The sequence below is a fragment of the Galeopterus variegatus genome, unplaced genomic scaffold (genome assembly GCF_000696425.1).
Source record: "Galeopterus variegatus unplaced genomic scaffold, G_variegatus-3.0.2 Scaffold236, whole genome shotgun sequence".
NCBI classification, from domain to species: Eukaryota; Metazoa; Chordata; class Mammalia; order Dermoptera; family Cynocephalidae; genus Galeopterus; species Galeopterus variegatus.
Genome location: NW_007726347.1, coordinates 488,144 through 508,165, shown reverse-complemented (window position 1 = coordinate 508,165; position 20,022 = coordinate 488,144). Strand labels below are relative to the sequence as shown.

Here is a 20,022-nt window from a genome sequence, read left to right as displayed (position 1 = left end):
CAGCCAGCTTCACCCACAGCAGTGGGGCCTCTCTGGATTTCTGTATCCCTAGTTTAAACAAAGGCCCGAGGGATGCCTGCCCAGCAGGCTGAGCCACCAAAGCTCTGGGGATCAAAAGGAACAAAAGCAAAAGGAAAGCAGAATGCTGACAGGACAAGAGGCCATCAGCCGCGGGGCTATAAAGAGGGGGTCTGTAGAGGAATTGGCACCAGATGGAGACCCAGACTGTGCAACGAGAGCTGGGTGAGTAAGGCCCTGAGGATGTCCTTGCCCTTCTCTCCTTCCGCTGCAGAGACACACCCAGGAGGGGGCCCAGTTTTCCTGCCTAAAGGTCAGAGCCTTCTAGGATGGCTGGAGAAGAATGGAGAACTGTGGTGGAAGGCAGCCCTCTCTTGCCATCCCAAGAAGAGTCACTTATATGACAATAACCACTGCCCTAGCAACCAAGCCTAGGGGTTGGGGGCATAGGCCCTCAAGGAATGAGCAGGCTCTTGGGGCACAGGAAGAAGGTAGAGGGGGTAGGAGCTGGGAAATATTGTTTATTTTGAGGTTCAGAAGGGAAAGATATCACAGGGCTTACATGCATCAGTTCCCGGGCCCGATACCAGCCAGAGGGAAGGGCCATGAATGTCTGTCTTGAATCAAGAAACCTGCTGCACACCTGCCTGTCTTCCTTCTTCCCTCCCTTACTCCCTGCCCCGTTTACTTTCCTCCTATCCTTCCTTCTTTTACTCATCCTACCATTTTTATTATCTACCAAACCTCTATGAACCTCAGTACCATCTGTAAAATGGGGATAATGACAGTAACTTACTTCTTAGGCTTGTTGTGAAGATTAAATGCATTAATGCATGAAAAGCATTTAGAACAGGGCCTGACATAGAGTGAGCCGCTGTTAAGTGTTAACTGCTATTATTACCCTCTTTTCCTCTCCACTTTCCTTCGATAAGTCTTTTCCAACGTCCTCCCACTCCCACCCCATCCCAGCACATTCTAGGCACATCAATCACCCAGGAGATGCTTGCTATTGAGATGCTCACCCAGGACAGATTCAAAAGGAACACAGATCCTTACTGAGATGAGTGCTATGAATCAAAACAGAAAGCAAGTGGCTGAGGGCTGAAGAGGGCAGGAAAGTCTCTGAGGAGGCAAGGTCAAGGCCGAGTAGGTCTAGGAGAAAGAGAAATAGGGAGGGAATGGTAGCACAGCCATGTACTATAGCAAATCTGTTCGTGCTGTGAGGAGCCAGGTAGGACCATGAAGGGCCAAAATCCAGGCTTCCCTTCAATTGGGGGCATGTGGGAGGTATGGACGCTGGCACTGCTGGCTGTGTGGCCAGTTGAATGAAGGGTCTGGACTAGATGGTTGCCAAGGAGTTTATATTGGGGTATGTGAGACTGAGGCAGTGCTGTCACCTGGAAGCAAGCGAGAGGACAGGAGCTACATGTATCAAAAGGTCACAATGCCTGTGTGGTGCTTTACCTGCATTGATGTTTCTAATCCTTACAGTAACTGCATGTAGAAGCTTTAGGATGGAAAAACAGCCTCTGCTAGTGAGTGGCAGAGCCAGGATCCCAACTAATGTCTGTCTACAGAACTTTTCAACCTCTTTTACCTTTCCCTGAGCTCCCTCCCCTCACCTCCCACTCCACTCCCACTTGAGAGACCACATCACTGATGTGTGTTCTGTCTTCCAGAAACCCTTCCAACTACCAAGATGGCTCAGACCAACCCTATGCCAGGGTCCCTGGGGCCATGGAAGGTAAGCCCACCCCCATCACATGGAAAATTGAGAAACTGAACAGGGCCAAGGTGAGATGCTACCACAGAGAATGCCCCAGAGCTGTGTTTGTCCACAACAGTGACCAATTAAACATGAGTCTATAGGGGAATGATCCACCCAAGGTCCACACACTGTCGAAAGAAGGATCTCTCAGGATTCCCCCTGTTTGGACAGAGGAAGGATGGCCCTGGAAGCCCATGATGGATAGGAGATGAAATCTAGTTTCTAGCTCAACTCTCCTCCACACTGCTAAAAATCATCTTAAAATACAGCAGCCCAGAGGGAAGTATGCCCATGGAGGAAATGAGAGCCTGTAAATGAAGTGATTTACCACCAGATCCCAAATAAGTCATAGGACCCAGTTCTCCTAACTCCCAACCTGAGATTGGTTTTAACCATTGGCTAAAGTGACTGTTTCTCAGGCCTTTCACTGTTTCCCCAACACTCCCTACCCTCCTCATTGAGTCAGTTCTAAGGCCAGTTCACAGCTTTGGGAGTTGTCTTCTGGCCAGGTCCAAGAGCCAAGTTCTAGTTCAAGATATAAAAGGGGTTTACCACAACTCTCTCTTTACACTTTAGGTTTCTACAGTGAGTGTGGCTGAAGATGCTAAGAAATAAGAATCCTGGACTCTAGGCCACATTATGCAGGAAGCATGGTGGAATGAGAGTCCATCAGTCCTTGGTTTGTCTGTTGGGCTAGCTATCATCCCTGGCAGACCATTCCTATTATAAACCAATCCCCTGACACCTTACCCCCAGCCTGGGCATTTGAACATCACCAACCAATGGTGTTAGTTCAAACCCCTTCCTACCCTGCCTACACTGGAAGAGATCTCATCAGGCATTCTAGACTATAGCTGGTGATGGAAAACACAGGGTCAGACACAAATTAAGCTGTTGAACTTGGCCTCTGTTCTTCCTGATGTACAAGGTTCTAGCTCTCTTGCCCCATTCAATCCCATTTCAGATAACCATCTACGACCAGGAAAACTTCCAGGGCAAGAGGATGGAGTTTACCAGCTCCTGCCCAAATGTCTCTGAGCGCAGTTTTGATAATGTCCGGTCCCTCAAGGTGGAATGTGGCGCGTGAGTATGGACCTCAGCAGAACCACAGACCCCTTATTTTAGGTCCCTTCAGACACAGGGCCATAAGGCTGGGGATGAGGGAAGATATTCCCCCAGACTCTGATCACTTCTCAGAGAGAGGCCTCCATTCTGAAGTAATTGCAAAAAAAGTCATTACATGCATATAACCTTTTAGTAACCTAAAGCTAGAAGTAACATGAGGTTCTTAGATTTGGTGGGGGGAGGGGAAGAAATTCATATGATGGGTTGGGACAGTGACTCTAATCAGATCTGTGCTTCTGGATTCCATAGGCTGCTACCTAGGATTCCCTCAGAACAGTCACAGGACCCGAGTTTTTCTTGCCTGCAGCAGATAGCTCAAGAGAAAACTATCAAGCTGCAGCCTCTTTCTGGCTAACTCTCCTCCTGCATATCCCAGAGCAGAGTTTGTTAGCTAATTTCTCTATGTAAAAAGGAACTCAGTCCCAGGATTCCAGAGACATATTTGACCCTAGTTAGCCCTCCAGAAGTTTCTGTTGATGGTTAATCTTGGCAAGGGAGATCCTGTTGTTCTTGTCTTCTGATTCTTGGCAAGGTAATTGAGGCCTTTATCATTAGCCTGAAAACACATAAGGAAAGGACTCTCCTTCGGCCTAGATAGAACTGGCTTTGCATACAGATAGGCTTCCACAAGTTGCCTGCCACCAAAATTGAGCTCTTCAGGTCTTTAAAATGGATAACCCTTTAAGGTGTCATCAGTAACTGAGACCCAGTTGTGAAAAATTGAGCCGAAGTGTTTCAATAAATAAGGTACAGGTAAGGGGCAGCAGGAGAAAGAACCCTGAAAGTGACAAGGAAATAAGAGACTAGTAGGGCATCATGTGCCTATTCATCCCCTTTACTTCCTTAGGAAGAAGCCAACAGGTTTGGCTAGAGCCAAAGCAACAGTCAGTCACTATATCCTGAACCTGGAGCTCCAGGTAGAGAATAAGTGACTGGGAGAGAAAGGAAATACAACTTTAGACTGGTTTTGCTAATACATATTGATCGTGCCAGTGAAGTAGACCCTTGCAGTGGATAATCCCAAAACAAATACTTCATTTACAAACCTGGCCCCTTATTTTAGGTCCCTTCAGACATGGGACCATAAAGGTAGAGATGGGAGAAGGAAGCTTAGTGTATCTACCAGCTCATTTCCCACCTCTTGTGATAAATGTATTACTTCGTATGTCTCTATTGGAATCGGCTTGATATTTTTACCCCCCTATTATCTAAGATGAAAGATGGCTTTGTCCTGAGGCTATATAGGCTTTGAACACCATGAACAAACACTACTACTGTCTTTGGCAGCTGGATTGGTTATGAGCATACCAGTTTCTGTGGGCAACAGTTTATCCTGGAGAGAGGAGAATACCCTCGCTGGGATGCCTGGAGTGGGAGTAATGCCTACCACATTGAGCGTCTCATGTCCTTCCGTCCCATCTGTTCAGCTGTGAGTCTGAAATTTCCGCTTCTGCGCATGTGAGGGATGGGGCAAGAGAGGGTGTGGCTGGACTGACATTTATGTTATTTCTCATCAGTTATGCTGAATGCGGCAGGAAGAAGGATAAAAGTAAAAAAAAGAAAAACACTGCTCCTTTATGTTTGCCATTTGATTTTTCTCTACCAGGTGATATTTTCCTTAAGTTAAAAGTAAGGGTCTTCTTACAGGTGGTGTGAAGTGTGTACTCAAGAGCCCGGCCAAGTGGTGAAACCCTAGTGAACTAGTGAAAGCACTTACCATGTAGTAAAAAGTCAATCCTTGGCTAGTTAAACTTTAGTCTATGTGACATTTTACTTCAGAAACAGGGAAATTGTGAAGTAACCCTTCAATAAATAGGAATGGCTTAAGAAGTAGGCAAGTTTTTCCTCCAGTATCTCTTATCTCCACTAATTCATAATAACCTTCGTGTTCTAACACTAAGCGTTATTCAATAATGCATCAGGCTGGAATGCTTCTAAAGTTCAAGCAGAAGCAGGATAACCTTCAGGGGTATGTTAAAAATTACCCGTATATTGGGAATGAAGCTGGGCTAGAACCTTTCCAAATATTTATATCATGTAATTTCCTGTTTAATTGGTAACGATCTCACCTTAATTCCAAGTCCTAGCAAAATTCAATTGGTGGAGAAGGTAACTTTAACAGCTCTAGACCCCCAAAACACTAACTTATCTGGTAGTGATTTCATTTCACCTTTTTAAAACTTTGCTCCCACCGCCCACCAAGGTATAATTGACACAAAGTGCACAGATCCTAAGTGTATATTCTCATGAATTCTGAAAAAAAAAAAATACACCCATCTTACCAAAACCCTAACCATATATATAGAACAATTCCATCACCCCATAAAGTTCCCTTGTGTCCCTTTCCAATCAATTGCTCCCCCATCACTTCCTATCACCAAGGTTAATTTTGCTTGTTTTTGAACTTCATAGAGGTTAATCTCTTGCCTTTTTAATGCTTGTGTAGTATTCATGTCCCCTACTGAACATACAGGTTACCTCTAACAACACAAACACATATATTTGGGCTTTTTATTATTAACTTGTGAGATCTTTATCCACATTAGTAAATATTAGTTGGCTGAATACTGTATTTTTTATTACCATCATATCTTCATTAGTCTTTTGCTTTTCCAAAGTATATCAGTTATTTGTACATTTTAAATGTTATGGTATTTAAATTGGATTAAACAGGATTATGGGAAACTTTTTTCTTATCTCTGTATTATCTGAATCTTTTTATCATCAATGATCACGTACTCTCTTTTGTAAATCAGAAAATGTTTTCAATTTGAAAAATATGGTAAAGAATGAAGATCTGACATAGCCATAACACTAAACGTCTTAAAAAAATTTCTGGATTACAGAATCATAAGGAGTCTAAGATTACCATCTTTGAAAAAGAAAACTTTATTGGACGCCAGTGGGAGATCTGTGATGACTATCCTTCCTTGCAAGCCATGGGCTGGCTCAACAACGAAGTTGGTTCCATGAAGATACAATGCGGGGCGTAAGTATAAAACCAGGGTTGTAGTACATTTCAAATTAACTCCTGCAGGTGTAAACCTTTTGAATATTAATATGCTAATGTCATGTCTTATCATATTTCACACATTGACATGATATTGATATGTCACATTCCAGTTATTAGTAATTTCTAATCTTGTAGATTTTTCTCCCCCGACATTCCTCTATGGAAGCATTTGTTGACTACTCATACCCTTTTTCATGATCAAGGTTAATTTTTAACTAGTTGCAGCCATATTATCCTTACAGTGCCTGACATTTAGGATGCCTAGTTCTATAAGCCTAAAAGCATCCCATACCATTATGTTGAGGAAACAGGCTGATTTTGGATTGTTGACCAAGTTCCTAACCAGTTTTAATAATGCAACGTGCTTTGAATTTCCTAGCTGGGTTTGTTACCAGTATCCTGGATATCGTGGGTATCAGTATATCTTGGAATGTGACCATCACGGAGGAGATTATAAACATTGGAGAGAATGGGGTTCTCATGCCCAGACTTCCCAGATCCAATCGATTCGCCGTATCCAACAGTAGTGGATTAAAAGCTCCAAGTAAGAGAATTCCTCAAGCATGAGACCTTGCTAAGCACTCTAGAATGAGTTTTATGTTCTGCTCACAGACATTGCTTCCAAATGTTAGCTGCTGAAACCCACAATAAATGTCATTTAAAAAAAAACTTTGTAGACTGTATTAAATATCATGTATTACACAAATCACACTCACGTAGCTGAGATTTTTTTAAACACAGGATTCAGTAAAACCCCCAATTCCCTTTTATGTCCTAGCAAGTCACTCACTAGGCAAAGGACAATTATTCCCTATCTCAAAGAACAATGAAACATATAACCCAAGTTGTTAAGTCACTACAGTAACAGACACACTTTTGGTAAATGTTTTGTCTTTTCTCCCCATTCCTACTCTTTTTAATAATGTTGATGTTAGCACTGATTTTTTCACCGTGACAAATCAGTGCTAAAGAAACAAAGTTTCTGGGCCGGCCCGGTGGCGCACTGGATAGTGCGCTGCTTGGTAAGCGCGGCGGCGCTCCCGTCCGAGGGTTCGGATCCCACATCAGACCTGTTCCCACTCACTGGTTGAGCGAGGCGCGGGAGCAACACCGAGGCTTGTGATCCCGTTGCCGGTCCCCGGTCCGGTACGGGGGCAACACTGAGGGTTGCGTTCCGTTGCCGGACACGACAAAAAGACAAAAAAATAAATAAATAAATAAAAAATAAAGAAACAAAGTTTCTCAAATGTGTACTGCCATATATCTATTTCTATATAAAGTCATGAATAAATCCACAATCTTGGCAGCTTTAAAATTCTAGTTGCTTTAACTGCTTGGCTCAATTTTGCTTATTTCAGTTGGAAGAGCCTAAGGCTCAATGTCCTGCAAAGACAGAATAGCTGCTCTCACAGCTGAATTTTCTTTTCTTTTTTTTTTTTTTTTTGGTGGCTGGCCCATACAGGTATCCAAACTCTGGACCCTGGTATTATCAGCATCACACTCTAACAAAGTGAGCTAACCAGCCAGCCCTGAATTTTCAACAAACATGCTAATTCTGAGCACTGGAATAACCTGTACGATTTTTTAAAACAAAGACACGTGACCGTAGTATGTTTAAGACTTAAATATTCTGTACAATTGACTCTGAAAAAAAAGCTGTTAGTCTTAATTTTTAATATTTAAAAAATTAAAGCACACAAAAGATGATAACACAAACACCTCAGAAGCTTTAAAATTTTTTATTCAACAATGTACACTTATTGTCTCTTAATTTGATCTACAAATCTCTCAAGTTTTTTTTCCTGATAAAATAAGTAAATCTGGGTATGGTTGTGGAGTATGTGTAATTGATAAACACTGAACATGAAGTAAGACATCAATAAAGGAAGATCATCATGTAACTGACACTTCCTCAGACTCCATGACATCAGACAACTATAGCAAATACCTAAGCACTTAGCAAAAGTGCAAATTCCTGGTCACTTATATCTAGAAAAGACCTATCTTTTTGACTGGGCAAAACAAACACTGAAACTTTTTTTTTTTTTTTTTTTTTTTGAGGGGAAGGGAAAACGTCCTCTAACATAACTTTCTCCACTAATTATCCTTTCCCTATAACTCAGCTCCTACGTGCCTATGCACACAAGACAAAGAAATTACTTGGCTCCTCCAATATGTTCTAAGACTGAACATAAGTGAACTACTGACAGATGCCGAAGAGTAGCCATGATGCTTGCTACACTTCTGCATTTCTGCCTTTTAAGGCCATGCATTATGGGCCACTTTCTTGACTGGCAGACTTAGTTTTTAACTGCCACTATCAATGAAGATATAGAAGGAAGGGTTTTGCTGTGTTTTCAAAGTGAACATACATCAAGAGCAAATTTGATGACAGAGAAGTGACTCTCTTCTATACATAGGAAAAGCTATAAAATGGAAATATTTATTTTATATCTAGGAGCATGGGGAAAATACCATTAGTATTATCTTCTACTTAAACTTATTAGCCTCTCCTACAAAGGTCCTAAAGAGATTACAGAAAAAAATTTTAATGATTTGACAAAACCTGGCCATAACATCTACACAATCTTACTAAGTTATACATACATGTGAAGTAAAGCTATTTAGGACATGCAGACTGCAGCAATTGAACCAAATGTGCCTACTTTCGAAACCTGTTCTAATCAGCTTAGGCACATATCTTTAAAATAACCTGTGCTTTGATCTTTAAATTGAATGATTCTAATCTCAAACCAATCATTCGGTAAACCAAAGTTATGCTAAAGCAATAAAGGTAAATGCCTTTAAACCAGCTTTAAGACATAAAATTCAGAGTTCTGTGTGGCAAAGGTCCTGCCTTCCTTTCAGTTTGAGTTACTTCCCATTTCTATCTGATCAAATAAACCAAAATTTCACTGAGGAAGAGCATCCAATGGTTTGTTAAGCTGGTAAAACTCCCATTTCAAGAAAAGTCCTTTAATAGATACAAGTCAAGCTCTCATTTAAACTGAACTTTATTTAAAATAGGTGCCAAATTTCCTCTCTTCGAGTTCCACTGATGAGCTAGCCCAGAACTACAAATTTGAGCCATGTTTCCAAAGATGGTAAAGCTAAGGACAGCAAAGTAATAAGAAGTAGGTCACTTTTGGTAATGACACACAAATTAAACTTTCAAAACATGTGCATAGCTTTATTCATCTACTTAGATCTAACCTTTTGACGGAGCTTCAGCAAAATTCGAGTGTGCAAAATGCATTTCTAAAACGTAATGCAAGCAAAGCTTTTCACATTTACACTGGCAGGAAATACAGAGAAACTAAAAAGTCACATTAGGGAGAGTTCAGATTTTTTTTTTTTTAATGACAAGAATTGCACAGTTTATTATTCTGAGACAATTGTTGCAGACATAAATATTTAAAATGTTCTAAGCAAGGTGCAAACAAAAAATTTTAAAGTTGGAAAGAGCTGATAACTTGGATCATAGCTCAAACAGAATTCCAAATTAAAGTGGACTCCATTATCTCCCTAGATTTTGCAAACAATACTTTATAACACTTTTTTATAACACTAAAGGAGACAGCAAGCTGATAGTTTTTTTCAAAGCACATAAGAAATGGTGTCATCACATTACTTGAAGGTGCTGAAGGGGAAGGAGAGTGAAGAATCCTTTTTACTATTTCCCACTACAGAACAGCCACTAACAGACTAAAAACAAAAGAATAAACAAAGTAAATCACTTCCCCAGTTTATAAAATAGTTCCAGTTTGATAAGATTTCTAACTTCAAACAGAGAGCACCAGTTGGGCAAAAGAATGAGCATTTCATACTGCGTAAAAATTAGTGAGGTGGTAAGAACCATCAACTATCTCAGGCATTACTACATGGCCTTTCCAATTATTTTTTTTAATATACATGCAAGGCACATTGATATAAAAATAGATCTCTGGCCAACAAATATATTAAGCAAATTAAAATTTTGGCTTTGCAAATATTGGCAACATTAAAATATAACCAGATACCTTTGGACCACATACTTTCTCATCCTCCTCCACCTCATTTGGTGTTTTCCTCCCATTATTTTGGGTTCAATCTCCTTCAAGTTTGGGTATGTGCTTCAGAAATGACTTTTCCTCTTGTCAAGCAGCATTCCTACTATATTTAAGTTTACCTTTGCTAAGAAAAAAAAATTACTAGAGAGGCAGAATAGTTGGAGTTTTAATTTGATTAAACTAGATATGATCGGTTCAGGGCAGCATTATTTCTCCTTTGTATACAAACAAAAAATAAGTCCCCAGCTTATATAGTAGAAAATTGTTTTCTTTCTAAAAGATCAGCAACAAACCAATGACACTACTTCCTTTAAGCCATTCTTCCCAATTCCTTTTGGGGGCAGAGAGAATAGAAACAAAGCTAAGATTTAAAAAGTTTTCAGTAGTAGAAGACATTTTAAGGCCAAAAAGTGTAATATTAACAGAATTTTTATTTTCCTAAGTTATTGTCCTTCATAGGCCAATACCAACTATGGATTAGTTACTTGTACAGATTCCTCACCGAGAATTTTAAAATTCATTCACTTTTGTTAGTGGCTGTGCTACAGGAAAGGTATCAAAGCAACCTATGGTATATGTATAGTATATAGTAATGTAAAAAGTGCATCACATTCTTGATTTTCTCATAGCAGCAGCAGGATTAATCTAAGACAGAAAACAGTTGTATTTTCATTCTAAAAATGCAACAATACCTAATGAAATGTATTCAAGAAAGATCATGAAAGGATCCTCCTCTATAAAGAATAAATGAAAACAGATTAATAAACAGGCAAACTGAAGGCATTCATTCATATTTACATATTAAAACTACTTTTCTTAACACCAAATCTTTACATCTAGCAAAAGATGTATTTTAAGAATAAAGCAGACGTTACTATAAAGCAGTATCCATTTTTGGAGCCTTTGTTTAGCACCTGAGAAACAAAGGGTATATGGAAAGCTATATAATTTACCTCAAGTTGGTTTGTTGGTCTGCAGAGTACAACTGTGATATACAGTGAAAGTGAAATTGAACTGGAAATTAAATGTTTGTAGCTATTTTTAAAAGGCCATAGAAAAGGGATACTGCAGTATCATAAAATGGCTTTAAAACTCTGGACGTAACAAAATTTTATGAATAGGGAAGTTTCAATCAGTAATTCCATTACATGGAAGATGGCTGTTCCATAGTTTCTAGCCCATAAATGCTATTTGACATTCCAGTACTGCAAAAGCAATATATTATTAGTGCTTCACTGGGTGTTTTTATTACGCAGGCAACTTAAAACTCTATTCATACTATTGCTGGCATCCCTTACTTTAACTACTTTAAGATCTTTCTTGAGCAGCAAAACAGTGTGAAATTTAATTTAAAACTCAATAAAGCAGTGCTTGTGGAATGGAGCCAATGACTCACCAATCTTTAAACCAACCCAGTGTAATCCTGGTTCTCACATATCAGAAGAAACATTTCAAGATACCCAAAGTAGAAGCCCATCTCTCAAGAGAATCCTGGTGCCCTGTCAACTAATTACATTAATAAAAATAACATCAATATTAAGAACTAATGTTAACCCACGTGTCTCTGGCAACTTAGAGTAGCTGTTTATGCTTCTAGTCTTGTCCTCTGATCCCCCCTCTCCCTGCTTTTAAACAAATATCAGTACTTGGTGGGGGGGGGGGGGGGGTAGATGAGCAAATCCTACTCTTTCCTTTAAAATCCAATAGTTAAATTAAGGGTGGGACTATTAAGACACTGCCCTATCAGAATCTATCTTGTCCGGTACAGGATCAACAGACCTGTTCATAAAAACTATTGTCCTTTATACATACAAAGGTACTTCCAAAAGTTCATGGGAAGAGTTTTATTATCTTTTAATTCTATTTTTCCATGAACTTTATGAAGTATCCTCATATATCTATAGTTAGCATATGTATACAAGAAGGATCATGTGTTATTTGAGGGAATGGCACAGTGGCATAACTATCCCCATAATCCTTGGAAATCAGACCTTTAACCTATTTCTTTGGAGAAAGCCTTGCAAGAATAACTCCCTCCTTATTAGGGGAACTTAAAATTGAATTTCCTTGCCTGAGACCAGTCGGTACGTGACATACAATTTCACACTAAATGGCTTTTTTGTGTGTTTACAGCAATTACAAAAGATAAACCACTAGATGCCTCTGATGTGCGTTACCAACAAGCCAAAAAACCAAGTATGAAATACTGCTGCTATGTAATGTTTTGTGAAGAAACATTTTGCATTGTGGACAACTCCCATAGTTGAAGTTTGTCGTATTTTCCCTAAAAACTGCTATTTGAAAAATCAATGCAGCTTTTTTTTTTCCTTTATGAAGTTTTTGCAGATTTTGAGTGATGATTAGGTAAGCTGATAATTAAGGAGGACAGCAAAATTCTAAAATGGAGAGAAACTCTCCAGCCATTTATTTCAAGAAAGAAAAAACTGTTATTAACAAATTCTGAGTTATTGGCTATCCCCTCCTAGAAAGCAGAGGAGGAAGGGATCCTATAGATGTTGTAAATACACTTTATGTGAAGGTTCATTACTAAGGAGGTTAGAGGAAAGGCTATGCAATTAACTTCAGGTTTGGCAAAGTGGGGGTGGATAAAGAGAAAGATAAATACACCCTGTCTTTTTGCGGGGAAGGGGGATTATTCAAGACAACTACACGAGAGCGGTATGTGACACAGAAGCCTACAATCAAGACAGATTTAAAAAGAAATCTTCACCCATAATTAGTATCTTCATAGCTATTAAAAAAATAGGTCATGATTTCATTCTTAGTGCCATTTTTCAAATACTACCTTTTTAAGGATTTAAACCACCTGACTTTATTCTGTGTAATGAAAACAAATGGCACAAAATAAATACAAGTTCATTCTCTGAATACTAATATAATTTCTTATACACATTCATTTACTAATTTGTAATATCTCCATCTTTCCCTCACACACAAGCACTCAACACACACACACACACACACCTTTTTCAGTCTTTATAATGGAGGGATGTTAAAAATCCCTTCTAGACTGTATTTGGTTTATGCTACAGTACTAATACTCTGAGTTGAAGGAAAACTCTTTTTATCAAACATTAACACATTAATGTTATTTAAATGTGCTAAATTAATCACAGCTGAAATTTGTTTAGAAGCTTACACAAAAATAATCAGAAAACAGATCAACTCTTAAGATTTTTTTTTTTTTAATAAGTGCTCTGTAAAGAATTGTGTGAGGACCTAAGGAGAAAGATTGCAACAAGTAGAAAGTTAAGTGTTTCCAAACAGCACAAAGGTTTGTCCCAAAGTCCTGCTTGTATCTAGGCGATTAAGTCCATTAACCCAATGCCCCCAAAATACTGACAGTTAATATGATGGGGCACTAGGGTTCTCAGAAAGTTAAGAGACATTCCTAACTATATACCTCTAACCATATAATCAAGGAAATTTCAGTGGAGAAATCAAACTGAAATGTTGCATTGTTTCATTTAGAAGTGAGATTCTCAAAACCTTTGGACAAACAGAAGGGTTACATTCTCTTTTTGGCTTCTCTGAACATGGAGGCCTGAGGGATATGGAAGGGAATTAGGAAAGCAATAGCTTTCTAAAGGTTTAATTAAGTGTTGCTTCTAAGTTAAAAAGCCTAATTCAAATGGGGACTGGGTGGGGTTTTTTTTGTTTTTAATATATATTCATTCAACCTCTCTACGTCACAAACCCAGAAAGTTTCTTGTGAGTTGTGAGACAGAAGAACTTTAAAATTCCAGGCAAGCAAAATGGACATTAAAAAAAAAAGGGGGGGGGGGGGGATCTGGCCCTAAGGCGACAAGTGGTTACACAAGGCAATTGAACACACAGCAGAACTTTAAAACCTGTAAAACAAACTGGAGCCTTTTTTTTTCTTTTCTTTAATCAACCTTTTATCTTTTTTTTAAACTTTTTGAAAAATTTTATTAAAAAAAAAAAAACACAAAGACACAGACTTCTTTTCACTTCAGTATGTGGTATGTTGCATTTTCCAGTTTGTTCAATGCTTTAAAGCTCAAGGATGCCTCTGCTTTCAATTGTACACGGGCCTGAAGCATCCTAGCTTTTGGCAAGCAGGCAGGAGACTCAACAAAAATTAAAATAGGAACAAGGCAGACTAAATGCAGGGCACATCTGTAAACATATTATACATTTGAAAATTACAATATCAGTAAAAGTGATACAGTTTACAGGTGAAATGAAACTATCTGGAACTGGCCTACCACAAGTTTCTGAACCTGGACTGATACAATAAGTTATTATATATATATTATGTATAAAAAGTTTTGTTTACAACAAGTGGAATTGGCAATCCATGCTCATACTTTTAAAATCTAAGCAGGGCAGAAATCCAGACTAAAAAGATATTTTCTCTAAACTATGTTGAGTCCAACAGCTTCTTTCATGAACTACTTGTTAAAAGTCTTAAACCAACAGAACAAGAAAACCCATCCATACTACAGTCGCTCAAAACTGAACACTTCTTAAGCAAAGGGGTAGAGCAAAAGTAGTTACTATCTCCCCAAATAGCCCAGGGGATACAGTCTACTTTTATTAGAAGACAACTCTTTATAAAAATGCCCTGCTATTTTAACCTGTATTTGACATACATGGATATACTAATTTCTCTGTATGTGGTGTGACACTACATCAGGTCAGAGAACTTGTTATTAAGCCACTAACATCACCCAATCTTACATTGGACCCTTAGTTTCTGCACACACACAAAAATTTCTTTTAGCATGCTATACACAAGCTGCAGTGCAAAAGGATAGCAATGTGATGGTAAGACAGGGTAATGCTCTTCTCTGCCCAAAAGAAAATTTCCAGAATGTCACATTATTTTTCTTAAAAACCCTTTTTGCTCTAGTAACAAAATATATTTATATTAAGATATAATTAGAAGCTAATAAGCTCAGAAGTATAGTTTGCATGAAAACACACCTTCTATAGGCAGGTTTTATTAACTCCTCACTAGCTAAAAACTTGAAAAGTTTTAGTTCTTATGGGCTTTTCTCTTCCCCTTTTAGATTTTGCTGAGAAATTAAAAGAATGTACAGAAAGGTACAGAAGTTTCTCTTAGATGTTTGATGAAAAACAATAACAGCACACTTAGTGTTAGTGACAGAGAGCAAGTCTGGAGCACCTACAGTTGAAAAGCAGAATATACTTTTGCTCCCAGTTATACAATTACATTAAAATATGGGCACAGGAATATTTTTCCATATTAAATATCTAAGCCAATTGCCTGTTCTGCAAGTTTTCTTTAAATGACACTCATGGATTCTTCAGTTGTTAAGAGTCCAATACGTAACTGAAGCCAAGTTAACTATGTACCACCAACTATTCCAGAATTGTAGAACTTCAATGCCCTCCCCTATCCCCACCCCATAAAAAATAAAATGAAAGAAAGAAAATATTTTCCCAACTCCCCACAGAGGCTGCTTAACTCCTGGCAAGACATGCAAATCATATTCGTTAAAAAAAAAAAATACAGCCCTGCAAACTTCAAGGCATTTATCCAGCATTCTTGCAGGGCTTAAAGTAAAACCAAAAGATCAAGGGAGTGGGGGAAAATGTTGAATCATTCTGGGTTCCCCGTGATTAGTGTATCACTTTAGTCACAGAACAAGATACAGAGATCTTTTAAGTGGATTTGCCTTTCCAGTGGGTCGTTTGTTGCCCAAGTTGATGACAGCAGGAACTTTAGAACCACGCTTGTTAAGTCTGTATTCATTAATCACTTGCATTCACACTTAAAAAACAAAAACTAACAAAAGAAGAAGAAGAAAAAAAAAAAACTATTCAGTACCGGAGATTAAATAACCATGTGTGTAGTCTCTTGAAATAAATTTGATTCCTTAAGAAGTCTAATTACTTTCAGTTGCCTTTTTTTAAATAACTATATATATATATGTATGTATATATATATATTTGTATATATTATCCTGTGATTCTACTTATGGTTCCTCTGCTGCGTTGAAGATCTAGGAGCATAAAAGCCTTGTGTCCCCCATGAACGGTGGCTCTAATGCTGCAGAAAGGTTACGAATAGGCAGTCTGGTCCTTCATTGATCTGGACTATCCATGGCTTCATTGTAAGTGATTATCCTTTTGGGATCTGGAATGAACGTTAAAAAAATAAAAATAAGGTCTGGAATCCCAAAATGCCCATGTTCCAAAAACAAATCCCAAATAACCATCATTTAAAGTCCATTTCCTCCATTCATGTATCACCTAGTTTCTCAACCCAAAAGTAGTTGCTTGGCATTCCGATGGATTCCCAGTAACACATGGTCCTCTAGCTAGTGGGTACTTCAACTACAGATTAGAGATGGTTGAATTCAGTTAAAAAGGCATTTCTTTATGTGTTTCTTCTGACTACAAAAGTAGTGTTATTTTTAAAAAGCAAAGAAAAAAACTAAGTCACCAATAATTCAACATCAAAAGAAACACTTGGATTTATTGTTCTCAGCAAATGAAATCAAAATTTATCTTAACCAAGGCCGGCCCGTGGCTCACTCGGTAGAGTGCGGTGCTGATAACACCAAGGTCACGGGTTCGGATCCTATATAGGGATGGCCGGTTTGCTCACTGGCTGAGCGTGGTGCTGACAACACCAAGCCAAGGGTTGAGATCCCCTTACCGGTCATCTTTAAAAAAAAAAAAAAATTTATCTTAACCAGTGTAGAATGTCTAGCAAGGAACTGTTCAGGTAAAACCTAGCATCAAAAACTCCATGTTTAAATTAGTTTGGCAGAACTACCAATTCAATCCTAATCATGACTTAATTCCTAATTAATTAATGACATAATTCCTTAATTCCTTCTTCCTCATTACCCACAGTACCACCAACCTTTATTTGCAGCAGCAAAAGCCTACAGACCTCCCAGATTCATAATATTAAAATATCAGAATGTGCCTGGGCAAAAGACTCCTGGGTTATTCTAACGTGTTATTCTAAATTCCTATTATTTAGCCATATGCTCCCCTCTTCTGGTAAGCTAATGTTTACTGCATACTATTTCTACCTATCAAAGTATATATGTTTTACTAAAAAAATAAGCACACTGGTAAAATTTGTCACCTAATGGAAAATTATAAGGGCCTGAAAATAATATTAAAAAATTCAGGCACGGGCCGGCCCGGTGGCTCACTCGGGAGAGTGCGGTGCTGATAACACCAAGGTCACGGGTTCGGATCCTATATAGGGATGGCCGGTTTGCTCACTGGCTGAGCGTGGTGCTGACAACACCAAGCCAAGGGTTGAGATCCCCTTACCGGTCATCTTTAAAAAAAAAAAAAAAAAAAAAAAATTTCAGGCACACCTCAACCTATGAATCAGTCTAGTTTAGTACAGAGATAATATTATAATATCCTTTCTGGGACTCCAAACTCCACCCACTGGCAACCTGCCATGAAGATAATGCTCACTCCTAATAGTTAATGGCCATTTTACAGTAAAACTGGGTAGGTCTATTTTTGTAGGGTGTATTTTCTAGTCTACCTTCTTTTCATTTGTGTTTAAGAAGGTACACAGAAAGCAACTCAAAATAATTTAAGAGCTTGCTAGTTATCTTCAAGCCACAGCTGTGTTACACACAAAAAAAGACCTGATGTGGGGAACCTACATTCCAGTTCTGCTACACTCTAGTTTATACAGTAACTTTGCTGGGCCTCGGTCTCCTAATATGTAAAATAAGACAGAAAAGAATTTCTAATGTCCTTCAAGTCCTAGAATTCTAGGATTTTCACATTCATCTGAAATTCGCTTATGTTAACTGGCAAAGTAGATGCGGAGTAAGATACAATTCAGTTACAGGGTTCTGAACACCAAAAATCTATTAGTCAGTAACTAGTTCTAAACCAAAATTCTCACTTTATTTCATGTATTCCACAACTATCATATTTTAATATATTTGGAAAGAGGCACACAATAATTAGGATAAACAATTTTAATTTTTTTGAAAATTCCAAATAATCCAGATTTGGATTATCCAAGCCCTCTGCCATCCTGCTATTCATATCTTGGTTATGGGAGGGTGATAAAAGCTAATCTGCTATTCTTTGGATTTCTAATCATCTTTTCAGAGAATATGCTGCCCTGATAAGGTTTCTATAACAGCTAACACTTTTCTGAACTAAGAATTTCAGTTCTTTACCTATTCCTTGTCTACCACACAAATACAGATAAAGACTAGACAAAATGAAAACATTTATTTGTGTTGATTTCCTAGACTGAAAATATTTATGGTCTGTCTTACTTTCATAAGAGGGTACCTATTCCTGCTCCTCATTCAGCAGGTAGAGTACTTTCATATATTCTTTTCACTTACATTGTTACTCCATCCTTAGCAGTCCTGGAATGGCAGGTAGTGCTTTTTGAGTGCAGTTATTAAATAACTCAAAATATAAAGTCCATTTATTTGGTAGGCCACTGTTCATCTGTTATTCCCACCCAAAAATAATGTACAGAGATTACTGATTAGCATTAACATTTTAAGGAATCTAACCATTCTTACCTTGCTTCTGCAAATTCCAAATAGATTCCATTTCTGCAAATAAGGGGAAAAAAAAAGGATTATTTTATACACTAAGTTTAGGTGAGCAAAGTTTGAAACTATGCTTTTCACTTAAGACCTAAGAAACCTAGACTGATTACTGCTGGGCTGGAGGATGGGTTCAAAACAGCACAATTCTATGGTGCTCAGACAAAGCAGTCCTATTTTCCTCTAATTCTTCAGTGTCATCCAGATTGCCTTAAGCATTGATTACAGAAAGTCAGTTATTATTATCTGAAATAACACCACAACAATTTTGTCTTCACAAATAGCAAAGATATGCAGAAGCATGACATAGATAAAATGATAGTTCTCATAACCGTTCATAGTTATTAAAAACACGAAGTACTACTTGGGAAGCTATCACTCCTAAATGGGTTGCCCAAATCTTTTGAATAAAGAATTAAAACTTAATTAAACTTGATGCTAAATTAGTTTAAGTATCCAGGCAAATGGTTCAGACCTCTAAACCACACCTATTCGTATTTTAACCCAGAAGGTCAAAATGCAAATCCATACCCATTTATTAATGACACACAATCCTCATCTGCTCCAATTTCATTCAAAACATATATAATGAGCTTACTTTGGCATCATACAATAAGGGAAATACATACATGAGAGCAAACTATAGTGACATACAGAAGCAGTAAGAATTATACCTGATATACAAGAAAGCGTCAGAGAAGATATTGGACATTTTGATAAGACTACAAGAACCAAAGAACTGGACCTTGAAAGGAAATACTCTACCAGAAGATTAATTTAAACAAACTACTTAGTAATAGAAATGAACTGTAGCAAATACAGAGAGTAAGTACTCTTCCCATAACCATACAACTATCATTTTTAAAGGACAAAAATTATTTTATTCTGTATAGCTGGATTCTCTGCAATTGTAATTGTATTCTATTTCATTTATCAGCAACCAATTATAATTAAAGAAAAATAAAAATGGAACTCCTTAAGATGGGATGTATCTGGACATGGGTTACAGCGAAGACTCAACATGATGCCTCCCCAGGACTAAAAGAAAGTAAGGCATAGATATAAAATTATGACATTCTTATTGTATGCGTATGGATAGGGGAATAGGGGCAGGGAATAGTAGAATGACACTCTTCCTCCCTCACCTCTCACCGCCTCCTAATAAAAGCCCCATCTAAAAAACTGCTAAGATTTTTTAAAAAGTTGTCAGAATTGGATGTCTGGATGACTACATAAATTATTCAAAATGACCAAAGTAATTATCTAGATAAAATCCCATTCAAGGTATCCCAGAAATTCCCTGATTAAATCAAATCTGAACAACTGCTACTTGACTAAGCTTAGTTGTATGCTATGTATGGTCTTCAAATCTCTGGGAAGATGCCTATCCAAAAATAGGCAGGAAAATCCCCTTCTCCTGGGAGGTCTAACTAGATTGAACTATGATCAATCTAATCTGCAGGGGGGGGGGGG

General features: G+C 38.1%; 2 protein-coding genes across 2 annotated transcripts in view; one reads left to right on the top strand and one right to left on the bottom strand.

The window, feature by feature from the left end:
• The first annotated feature begins 207 nt into the window (after positions 1 to 207).
• On the top strand, positions 208 to 6,593 carry CRYBA1 (crystallin, beta A1). Its single transcript, XM_008566345.1, has 6 exons — positions 208 to 243; positions 1,698 to 1,762; positions 2,751 to 2,869; positions 4,199 to 4,340; positions 5,758 to 5,900; positions 6,304 to 6,593. The coding sequence occupies exons 1-6, from the start codon at positions 213 to 215 to the stop codon at positions 6,449 to 6,451; spliced, it is 648 nt and encodes a 215-aa protein (XP_008564567.1). The 5' UTR covers positions 208 to 212; the 3' UTR covers positions 6,452 to 6,593.
• Positions 6,594 to 12,367: 5,774 nt separating this feature from the next.
• NUFIP2 (nuclear fragile X mental retardation protein interacting protein 2) overlaps positions 12,368 to 20,022 on the bottom strand; it is a 26,440-nt gene continuing 18,785 nt past the window's right edge. Inside the window, exons 3-4 of the mRNA XM_008566344.1 lie at positions 18,523 to 18,555; positions 12,368 to 16,121 (exon numbers count right to left, since the gene is read on the bottom strand). Of these exons, the coding sequence (XP_008564566.1) occupies positions 16,069 to 16,121; positions 18,523 to 18,555 (86 nt within the window). The 3' untranslated portion in view covers positions 12,368 to 16,068. The remainder of the gene's footprint in view (positions 16,122 to 18,522; positions 18,556 to 20,022) is intronic.

Bases quoted from the DNA above. Each gene is read 5' to 3' on its own strand.
- CRYBA1 (XM_008566345.1), top strand. From the start codon at position 213: ATGGAGACCCAGACTGTGCAACGAGAGCTGG. The intron at 1,763-2,750 runs GTAAGCCCACCC...ATCCCATTTCAG, and splicing joins GGTCCCTGGGGCCATGGAAG to ATAACCATCTACGACCAGGA. The intron at 4,341-5,757 runs GTGAGTCTGAAA...TCTGGATTACAG, and splicing joins TCCGTCCCATCTGTTCAGCT to AATCATAAGGAGTCTAAGAT.